Source organism: Merops nubicus, unplaced genomic scaffold (genome assembly GCF_000691845.1).
Source record: "Merops nubicus isolate BGI_N331 unplaced genomic scaffold, ASM69184v1 scaffold8318, whole genome shotgun sequence".
Lineage (NCBI taxonomy): Eukaryota > Metazoa > Chordata > Aves > Coraciiformes > Meropidae > Merops > Merops nubicus.
In genome coordinates, this window is record NW_008627724.1 from 4338 (window position 1) to 16081 (window position 11744).

General features: G+C 44.7%; 1 protein-coding gene across 1 annotated transcript in view; it reads right to left on the reverse strand.

Annotated features, from left to right (window-relative positions):
• ADIRF (adipogenesis regulatory factor) overlaps positions 1-2582 on the reverse strand; it is a 3255-nt gene extending 673 nt beyond the window's left edge. The window contains exons 1-2 of the mRNA XM_008946430.1: positions 2522-2582; positions 771-833 (exon numbers count right to left, since the gene is read on the reverse strand). Coding sequence (XP_008944678.1) covers positions 771-833; positions 2522-2582 — 124 coding nt within the window. The remainder of the gene's footprint in view (positions 1-770; positions 834-2521) is intronic.
• Positions 2583-11744: the final 9162 nt, after the last annotated feature.

Below are 11744 nucleotides of genomic sequence, written 5' to 3' on the forward strand. Positions count from 1 at the left end.
CCTCACAAATAGGGCACAGTCTCTTTCTCTTCTCTGGGACCTTGACTATATTTTGGCAATATTTCTTCCTCCTCACCTAACATCAACAAATGCCCAAGTCCTGCCTTCTCATCACATCATGGAGATGTAGAGGGTGTCTGCTCTAAGAAGATGTTGTCAAAGCGTTTTGGCTTTCATTAAACATTCTTGAACCTAAAGTTGCTAATTCTCCTCTCATTCTTAGGAAATCATTACAATCCGTGAGTACTAAGCTTAGTTTTTAGTTTAACCTGTTCCAAGTCCCCAGAAACACGATGCCAACACTTTCCTGGTGGCACCTTTCCAGCTGTCGAATCATTAATGTTTGACCCTGGCTGCTGCCTCAGCAGGTGTTTGGGGCCAGCCTGGGGCTGCACCTGGATGGACCCCTGCCCTCTGAACTGGGGAAGAGAGACGTGTTACAGGGTTACTTAATCCTCTTGGAAAAGCAGCAACGTTTTTTTCCTGTGCTGTTCCCACCAGTTTGCTGTAAAGGAAGCCAAAATCTGGGTGTCACGCACGGGACACGTCAGCTATTGTGGTACATCTGCCAGTAAATATATGGACCCATGAAGGAACAGACCCTGAAATCCTGTCCCATGAGATTTGTAAGAGGCCAAAAACTGTCACTAAAACCAAGGGCTTTGAGGCTGAGAAGACCCGTGGGACAGAGAGGAATGACCACAAACTGCTGCTGGCTTGTGGTATTGAGCTGCTCTGTTGCTTCTTGATTTGAATGACATTGCTCCTACCTTTCTGGCTTGCATCTGTAATTTGGTTGGCTGCATCCTGAGTAGCATGTCCCAGTGTGCTTGCTGTAATTAAGGACAAAAAAAAAAAAAAAAATTCATTTCCAGATGTTCACATTTATGTTTATAGGAATTCCAGATGCCAATCAGCTTTCCTGCATGTCCCCAGGAGGTTAATGCCCCTCACAAGAGATAAGGCTGGTATGGAGCAGGCTGAGGCTGTGTCCTGCTTGCAGGCAGCCTGGGAACTCTGTGTGTTGCCAGAGCAGCTTGCTATGAGATGGGCATTCACCTAGCACCTATGGGCAGCTGAGCAAATCTATGAGAGATAAGAAGATAAAATAAAAAGGAGATAATGAAGCAAAGATTAGCAGTGAATTTGAATGATGACATTTAGCTGCAAGTTGCTTACTTTACATGCTTGCTTTTACTGATTTTTCCAGCTTATTCTCCTTGGAGAAGTTTAGCCACCCAGCATGGGTTTCCTTTGTGGGTGATTTGGAGGTAGTGCCTTCTCCAAAAGGGAAGCAAGTGCATTAAACAAGGCAGGACAGGAAAAGGGAGATTTTACAGAGAAGATATAAACAGAAGAAGGAGAGAAGCAGAAGCTACAAATGTAACAGATTAACTCCAAAGTATAAAGCACTGAAAAAGTGAGATGCTGTGTAATAGTGAGATGTCTGGTAGTTTATGAAAGAGTGATAGCCATCCAATCACTTTTGCTAGAAGCAGCAACCCCTCAAGGGCATGAATAGACTCAGGATGAAACAAGGACTATTTTGCTTTTCAGAAAGGTGAACTCTCATGTTTCTTGGTCTACTAGCCATTTGTTCCCAGGTGTATGGAAACTTATTGTAACTGAAAAAAAATCAGTGGGTTTAATCCCATATTTCAGCTCTACAACAAAGTGTTTGCAGGATCAGAATCCAGGACTGGTACAGATTATACTGTTCTAGCAGTGAGCTGCTCACAAACACTGTAAAGAATGTACTGTGAAATGCTAGCATAAGCTGTATGCATGCTGACAGTTTTCATTTAAAAGAAAAGCTATCATACTTTGTATTGAAAAAATTGTTTCCAATGCACAGTGCTAATAATAATACAGTGCTTGGCCAAACAACACAGGAAGAGCTATGACAGAAATGCATGCACTTGGTTTTTTTTTAAACCCTGCAAAATCCAGCGACCACTGCTGGAGAAGAATACAACAGAAACATACTTGTAGTACTTGCTACAAACAGTCCATTGCAATCAATATAGTTATTACCAGAAGGCATTGAGAGTCAGGCCAAGTGGCAAACCTTAATCACAGGTTAACTCCACCACCTTAAAAAGAGAGCAGTTTAAAAACCTCTGCAGAGCAGGAGAAAAGAGCAGCCTGAGCAATGTAAATAAAAAAGATAAAGAGAAAAGATAAAAAAAGGTGACTACTTCCAGGCTTTCCTGCTCTAGAAACACTAGGTTTAAAGCTCTGTTTGGGGAGTGATAAGGGCTGGATGATGGGCAGCAGCCACTGAGGGAGCTGGTGGTGGGTGGAGGTGGCTGCTCATATCAAGCTGAGAGCTGTGGCCAGCCTGGGCCCCTCTCCAAACCTGGGTCCCTCTCCAAACCTGGGCCCAAGGAACAGAAAGAAAAGGGGAGGTTGTGCCATGCTAGCACTGATGATTTGGCTACCTTCAGATTTTGGCTCTCGAAAATGAAAGCAGTAGCTCTACCCCCAAAACACATACACAAGGACATGTAGTCTTTCTTACCAGCATCTTTTACTGCACCTTCAGCCTGTTCCTTCAGCCCCTGGAAGCTTTTACCTGACATCATGGCTTCTGACACACCTCTGCTTCAATAAAATGAAGTGCCTGGCAATGTCTGTAGCACACAGTGTGAGGGGTGTCCTGGCCTGTCCTGGTTTTATACCTGTGCCAGGAGACCTGGTGATGATGCTTTTAGGAGTGATGGGTACAATGGGTGGAGTTTGAAGGTGAGGAATGAGAGCTGAAAGTACACACAGAAAAGACATTTCTTTATCCTCCTCAAGAAGAGGGTGTGCCCAGGTAGAGATTTCCACTCGTTGCACTGTCTTTGTTTATAAGTTTAGTTTTTTTTTAAAAAATCAAAACCACAAAAAAAAAACCCCAAACCTGTTCCACCACCACAGACAGAGAAAACCACTGAACTGAGCTTTGTGAAGAGCGCTGGAAAACTACTGAAGAAGCAGTGCCTGGGCATGGCCACCTTTCATCCCCTCCAGGATGACTTCTTTCTCCTTCCTTCATTCCCTAAGAAGAACTTTCTGAGAACAGGAAACTGCCCAAATTGGATTCATTTTTTTAGCAGTTTTAAATCACAATGCCCTTGTCTTGTCACGTGGGATACCGTCAGCAGGCAGGAGTTGTAATTCAGCTGTATTTTTGTAAGGAACTACAGATCTGGTCGTTTTCCCAGATGGCAGAAGTACAGCACCACTGAAATCCCTGCCTGGGTTAGGCAGATAACCTGTGTCAGTGCTGGCTGTTCTCATGGGAAGGGGGAAAAAAATAGAAAAAGATAAGACAAATTAGCCAAACCACCTTCTCCTAGTGTGGCTTTGGAGTATGGGTTTTGTTAGTACAGGAATCGTGTTTAAAATAATTTCCTTGCCTAGCATCACTACATGAATGAAAATGTCTGGATTTACCTCTGGCATTTCACAGGTTTCCACTAGCTTTTAGAATCATGTTTTCTTCCACCAACACCCAGTACAAAGAGACTTTGTGCAAATTATTGGCAGAGTTGGGGGCCAAAGGGCTTCCTGGCTTAGAGGGGCTCAGATCCCTCATTCCCATTTCCCAGTGTACAAAGCCCCTCAGTTCAGATGTTCACTCACATACCCATACTCATCTTCCTGTGGAAAGCTTTTTTTTTGTTCAGAAATGGGCATGGGCACAAGATGCCACAGATAAACTAGGGTGGGAAGTGACAATGCTCATAAGTTTGGTACTTCATTAGTACCCAAGTGAGGAAAAGCAGCTGAAAGGTTAAATGCATTCCTCTGCCACTCCTATTCAGCCTGTCACTTCAGAGAGCTCTTTTCTGCTTTTGCACCACTGGCACAGCACATTTATTATTTCCAACAGCCATTCCCTTTCCCCCTCAACAGGTCAATTAGCATTTTAATTATGGATTCACATCAGGAATCTTCTTCAATTCCTTGCTGATTTCTTTTTCAGAATGATTTTCTTATTTGGATTTGCCTAAACTCGAATAAAAGACACACGATTTTTTTGGGCTCTGCCATTTTCTGGATATAAAAACTGATATAGAAGTATTTATCTTTCTTGCCCAAACCCGAGAACCTAGCAACAACAAAACCACAACAAACAGGCAGATCTCAGCTGTGCTCAGCTCCCTTAGCCAGACTGTGGCCGCCTCGATTAATTTTGTGCAGAGTGTTCATGAGAGCAAGGAAGAGGCTCTCTAAAACCCAGCAGGCAACTTAGCACAGCTTGAGAGAGGACATACCTAGCAGCAAATACCTTCCAGCTGCCCTCCCAGCTCTTTTCTACGGCTGGATTTTCAGATCAAGAGCCCCGCTGACACTGGCAGCAGCTGCTTGAAAGGGTGCACAGAAGTTTGGGAGACTATTTAAAACTGGTACATGCTCACAGCAAAGATTTAACATGCACCACATTACAGCAATGTTTTAGAGACTCCTTAGGAGTGCAGGTGAATATTGTTCTCTGATGGCCAGCTCAAATCATTATTGTACCAAATGGAAAACTTTGTTCCTTGCTTTGGACCCAGTGCAGGTATCTGAACCTGATCTGTGCCACTGCTTGGTTTAGCTCCTACTCAAACCAGAAAATAGCATGAACCTGGGAGCAAAGCCTGCACCACAGTCAGCACAGCAGCTCCTCATCTAATGGAACCTTACCTTGCCATCCTCCTGATTCCAACTAAAAAATAAACACAAAGGAAGCAAACTTCACTTGCCTAGCACACTGACATAGCACGACCATTATCATGCAGCCCAGAGCAGAGGGAAAAGGGGCCTTTGGTTGAGCTGTCCCATATGCCTCAGGTGGCTCTCAGAGCTACACCACCACAGGGGAATAATGTATTGCATCATCTCCACTCACTTTGTGAGCAAATGTTACTTTGCTAAAGCCAACACGAGGCACCTGGAACTGATGTTGGTCATAGATTAGAACATTCATAGGTAAAAAGGGTGATAGACCTAAGCAAAAATGAGAATTTACATTTCACCCAGTCGTAAATTGATAGCAATTTATCTCCAACTTTTAATTTTTTGTTTTGTGGTGAATATTTGGACTACTAATATAGATTGGCTCTATTTCTGGATTTTGTAAAAAACTATTTCTCTAAAGAATTTAACCTTCTCTTAGCCTCTAAAAGGAATAACATCACAAGAGAAACTGTTGAAAGCTTTTCCTGAGATGGGCTATTTAAGGAATAGCAAAAATAAAAGTCGTAACATTTCTAATTATAGATCAATGCCCTAAGTGAGCTAACAGTATGGCTTTAAATTCATTCCTGCCCTGGCCCCAGCTATAGGTTAAGTGGTTTACATTTCACTACAAACACCTCTTGATACCAGGTATGTGTGCACAGAAGTGTTGGTGATGGGCTTCCCTGGGGCTCTGACAAATGTCCTGGGAACTGTTTGAGCTCCTGACTAACCAGATGGCTGGGCACTGGCCACTGGCCTTTCCCACGACTGCAGCTGGAGTTCAATGCACTTCTGGCTGCCCTGCAGGACCTCTGGCTTCATTTTCAAGACAGTTGGCTTTCAAATGTGCAGTCATCTGCTGCAGCACTGTGTCTGTGCACTCTTCCACCTGAGCACCTGGGTGAAAACAACGAGCTGCTTTAAGAACATGGATCCCAGTCTTTGCTTTGACTCTTTTGTGTGCTCTTTGATAGTCTGTCACACTTGTCAGAGATTTAACCATCACATGGTAGACCTAGCTGGCAAGTACTGTGGGATTGTTCATTTCACCATTGTCAGCTCTCAACCATGTTGTCTCATGACAAGATAGGGGTGGGGCAGGATATTATGAAGCATTTTGAAAGCTAAATGACAAAACACTACAGCCTGTGTGCTCCTTGTCTCCTGATGTCCCCACAGTATTCACCAGATTTAACTATTGCATGGTAGACCCAGCTGGCAAGTACTGTGGGATTGTTCATTTCACCATTGTCAGCTCTCAACCATGTTGTCTCATGACAAGATAGGGGTGGGGCAGGATATTATAAAGCATTTTAAAAGCTAAATGACAAAACACTACACCCTGTGTGCTCCTTGTCTCCTGATATCTCCACAGTATTCACCCAAAGCTCCAACCTCTAAGTGCATCTACAGTAATTCCTCCTATGAATGTCTTTCCAAATGGGTTTCTTGATCTTTAATTACATCCTTGGTGTGTCCTAAGGTCAACTCAAACCACCTACAGGTGGAAAGTTAGTTTGAACTCTTGCTCCATTCAGCAATTTGTCTCTGCTGAGGCTGCAGACAGAAATGCTGGTTAATGCCAGCTGGGGTAGGCACCCTGGTGTGCAAGTAAAGCCACATGCCCAAGTACCTGTGAAACTTCAGGCTATTCCAAAAGTTACTCCACCTGGTAACACTGGGGCTCACCATGGACACTACTTGGCCAGAAGCAAGCTGTGAGAAGTGTCAGGATCCCCAGCAGCACTGTTTGCTCACCTCCAGCAGGTAACAGGTCTCACCAACATCCTTCTCCTGTGCCTGGTTCCTCAGGCTTTTCCTCCACGTTCTGCTCCCTCTCAGTCTGTTGCCATTGATGAACAGTGGCAACAGACTGTTTGGAGAGGAAGAAACCCCCAAACAAATTCCTTAATTACTAGGAGGGCTCTGTGAGCCACAGCTCACTCTGGAGCCAGTTTGCAATCCTAAACAGGTAGCCCAAATAGCTATGAGTTAAATCTAAGGTACTGCAGGGAAATTAGAAATTGCTCTGATTTCTGTTCCTTTCACATCTCTCCTGTGGCATCTCTGAGCCCTGTCTCTTGTATCAGTAACAGGAACCTTTCTGGTTTTATTATCTGATGAAGATGAGAGGTAATTGATTAGAGCTAGAGCTTATGTTTTACACATGAAAATGGGGTTAATTAGAGGAGATCAAAATAAGGCCAGTATGTATGGATTTCTTTACCTTCTTATCTCTGAATCTTCAGGCATCATCTAGGTAAATTGTCCAGCTCCTGCCATCTTCTGGAGTGCTGAAGACTAAAACCATGCTTAAATGCTGGGATTTTTTCAGAGTCTCATGATATCATGCAGCTTGAGCATTAAGGGGAAAAATTATCTGGTCTTTAAATTATAAGAGTTACAAAGATGAGAAAGGCTTGACCACCTTATGAACTGGCTCAGGGCTAGAGAAAGAAATCGGTGCTATCCCAGGGGTGGCTAGGAAAGCTGAGGGTGTGAGCTGGGATTTAAGCCAGGGGTGAGGACAACAGGAGAATTACTGTGGATCTGTTTCTAGAAGCACTGAGAGGAAGGAGCTCCTACCCCACTCAGCTGTGGTGGAGTGGAGCCCGCCCCACCCGAGGCTCAGGGCTTAGAAAGGAAAAGAAAGGTGGAGAAGCAGAGCTACCAAGCTTGCTCCCCTCCCATGCAGGAATTCACAGCAAAAAAATGCAGTGCCAGAGGAAACTCGTGCTGCCAACAGAGCTGTGCAAACTTGCAGAGGCAGGGTTTTGTCTGATGTTCAGAAAACTAAACTTTAATCTGAGTTTTTTTTTCTGATATGCTATCAACAGTATGGAGTATCTTCGTGTGGGGTTTTGATGCACTCGTGAGACAAAATAAATGATGTTTCAATATGGAAAAACCTGTCAGAGTGAGGAGGATGTGTGGTTATTTATAGAGAACAGTATTAAAAAACCAGACCTTCCGTTTTTAATCAGGTACTCTTTGTGTTCAGTTTTAGGACATGCATTATGCAGATGTGAAAATAGGAATTTCAGATGAAGTGGTACTTTAGGAAGTGTATTATTACCTGATTTGCATTTAAATTAGGGGAATGCATGTTGAGATGTGCTGGAGGGAGCTAAGGCTTTCTCTTCTGTGACCCAAACATCAGGCCCTGCGTGCCCTTTAGTCCTTAGCTAAAATGTGGGAAGAGCTCTCAAAGGCTATGAACTGTATCAGAACAAACCACTTTATTAAGTTTAACTGCAGTTTTATGTGGTAAGTAAGGTTTGCTGTTATAAGGGGAAAAAGAAAAGTATTTCATTGTTTTGTTGGTCAGTTGTATGGTAAAGTTGAGGCAACACTTGGCAGCGGCTGTTTCTGGCTTGTTGAGTCACCATGGAGGTTGGAGCATGATCCTTCAGAGTCAGGTCACCAAGGACAGACTGCCTTGCTCTGCACCAAGCATGGTCTCATCCCAGTGGGACTCATTTAACAGCTTTTACAAGAATGGCATCACATACAAGGTCCACTTTGATAATTCACAGTGTGAGGTGTGTAAAAGGAAATTCCTGATTGCAAAGACCATGTCAGCCAAACATTATTTAGCTAGGGCTGGCCTCCAGCAGCTTTTACCTGGGGTGGGGGTATTCCTGGCACTTCCCCTGCCTGCTGCCACCAGATGTCTTCTGATGTGTCTCTTCAGTCCTTCTACTTTTCAGTTTCCTTCCATCACCTCTCACTAGGTGTGTCTGTATGCTCATTAGAAGCACAGACTTCTTCTCCATGCAGTGAACCAGACAGACAGAGCTGAAGAGAGATTCTTTTGGCTCTTTTATGCCAGACCCATCTACTTGAGGAGGACCAAGCGTATGCTCAGTAGAAGCACAGACTTCTCCATGCAGTGAACCAGACAGACCTACAACAGAGCTGAAGAGAGATTCTTTTGGCTCTTTTATGCCAGACCCATCTACTTGAGGAGGACCAAGCATTGCCCTTTCTTGGCTCTGACAGAGGCTGCTCAGACTGGCACCTCTGCTCTCTGTGGGTGGGGGAAGCGAGGGGAGGAGGAGCAGGCTCCCCAAGCCATGCCTGGGCACAGCACCACCCTTCCCTCCTCACTTGATGGGGGATGCCCACGTGGGAGGAAACCACACAGCCTGAGCTCTGTCTTGTGATTGCCTTGTGCCAGATTCATCAAAAGACTCCTCCAAGCTGCAACACCAGCAGGACTAGACCAGACCTAAGCAGGGAAGTGCTGAACCCTTGTGCAGCCCGGGCGTGGAGCAGTGCTCAGAGGCAGAGCTTTAGGATACATTCAAACACTTTTGGTGCCCATAGTCAAGCAGTGTTTCGGCTCACAGCTCCAGACAGAGGTGTGTAAATACCAACTAACTCCTTCCCTTCCCACGGGGAAGGTGCTGCAGCACAGTGTATGGATGTGGAGTGCTGCAAGCCTCTCTCCTCAGCAGCTACACAGCTCAGCACCACAGAGCAGCTACACAGCTCAGCACCAGAGCAGTGTGCTTGCACTGCCTCAGCACTTGTAATTGTCTCCTTGTTTAAATCATTCTGGACCAGTGGCAAAGCCTGCTCAAGACACAGGTATTTGGGAAGTGGCTTACTCTGCCTGGCCCAGCTGATGCCTTCTCATGCTTGCACTGCCTCAGCACTTGTGTCTCCTTGTTTAAATCGTTCTGAACCAGACACAGGCATTTGGGAAGTGGCTTGCTCTGCCTGGCCCAGCTGATGCCTTCTCCTGCCTCCCACACAGGCTGTAGCTGGTGAAGGCACTCACTCCCTCCTCCCCACTGGCTGCCAGAGCACTTCTTTTGCTATCTATCCCCAAAAAACAAAGCTTTGGAGCAGAGAGGTTTTTCCCTGTCACTCTCTAGCAAGCACCACTAATAGGCTCCAGCCTCCTGCTGCTGGGCATGAGCATCACGGGCCCTCTATACCCTTTACCTTGGCCTCAATTTTAGTTATTCAGTTTAATTGGCAAGTTCTGCAGATGTTTTGCAGGACATCAGAAAAGAGTATGCGCATATCAGACACCACTTCCTTTGAAAGACCTTGTTATCTCTCTGCTAGGGCTCTTTTGTTCCCATTTTTGTTGAGATCAAACATCCATTCTGGATGGAAATCCTGTGCCCTTCCCAAGACAAAGCTTTACATGTACTGTTAGTGCATGAGTGAGCCTGATATCACACTCGCTAGGTCCTTCCATGCCACAGCAATGTGGTATTCTTGTAATGCCTTCTGTATTCATTATCATTATGCACCTTAATGAAGATGTCTGAAGCACCCTAGATCTCTACAGCTTCCATTGGCTTCTTCTGGGTTTGTGGGTGTGCTCTCTGGAAGTATAAGAGACCCCATTTTTAGATCCATATTGATAGGATAAAGAATGGAATGTGTCTTCACAGGAGGGAGTGGGGGGAAAACACTGTGTGGAGAGAGACAACCACCAGTGCTCCAAGGTGATAGTCTGGCCACTTTCCATACAAAAAGAACCAAGCAAGAAGAACCTGAGGACTTGAATGAATTTAAACAAACCTAGATATCTACCTCAAGACATTTCCATAGCCTAAACCTCTGAACTTTGGGAACTAGTAGCATGATTAATGAACTTATAAATAGTTCCTTCTCCTCCCAGGGGAGGCATAAAATGAAGTTAATGAAACAATGATGAGAAGAGGGGTACATGTTGAGGGGGATATGTAGTAGGCAGAGCGGGCAGTCTGTACACTCCGAGGACCTCAGCCAATGGGGAAAAGAGGGGGAAAAGAGGAGGGAAATTTGCACCTGGGAAATTAGGATAAAAAGGGGGCTGTGACCCCCAGAAAAACTGAGAGACCCCACTGGGATCTGCCCGTGGACTCTCCCTTTATTCAAATAAAGTCTATTTTACAGGACTCCTCTGTCTCCTATTGGAACATAGACCTCTGGCAATGGCATTTTCCACACAGTATTTACTGACATGTTTTAACTCACCCTTTGTTATTTACACCTATAGGCATGTAATGAGTTTGCCCATTCTCTACATCTGTGGACACAGAAGGTCTCTGCTGCTCTCCCTCAGCAGCTTATCTGCAGGCTGACCAGCTGCTGTAACCAACACCAGCCCCAGTGTTCATGTTGCACCCACAACTCTCCTCTGGCATCTCTCATTTGACTCAGATTTCACAGCAGTGCTGCCTGTCTCTGCCAGCAGTAATGCAGTTCTGAGCTAATTGGTCAGTGCTTATCACGTTTCTTTAATTACTTTCTAGCCGTTGGTTACACCCAGATGTCAGGATAGTGTTCAAGCTCTGGTGTGTGCTGAATAAACAGCAAAGAACAAATGCTAACCAAGCTCAACATGACATTCGTGGTGCTTTAAAAAGCCTCTTGTTTTCCAGTTCCTCCCTACACTGTCTTAAACACAGAGGAGTATTTAAAAAGCAAAATCTCTATTTTTCAGCCCTGAGAGACAGAAAGCAGGTCTAGCTATGTTGTTGACTTCAGAAAAACAATTCTTGATCGTTCCCCATATTCTACATCACGATTTAAGACCCTTATAATTCTGAGGCCCTTGTGTTTTAACACCACACTTTTACAGAGTTCATCAGTCTGGAAGAATCAACACCTAAAAGGTACAAATAAAACTGACAAAACAAACCAACAAAAAATTGTTCAAACACATTTTTTTATTTGTTAAAAAAAAAAAAAGTATTTCCAGGATACCTAAAGCTCCAGAGTGCCAGCTCAGATGGAGGCAAGACACAGATCAGTGAGTCCGACCAGGACACGCAGAGGGAGCGGGTCGGGAAGCCACGGGAGAGGTGGGGAGGGAGGAATGCACCTCAGCACATGCCTGTACCTTACAATCAGAGGAGTCTGGCTTACAGATATTGTACGACTGGTTTATGAGGCAGGTGAAAGACTACAGAGCTGAATGTAGTTAGCCTATGGAGAGCAGGATTTTCCTGTTGTGGTATCAGCTAATATTTCCATGTATGCTCTTGGAATGCTCTCTTTGGAGTTAGAAGTCCTTAAGTGGA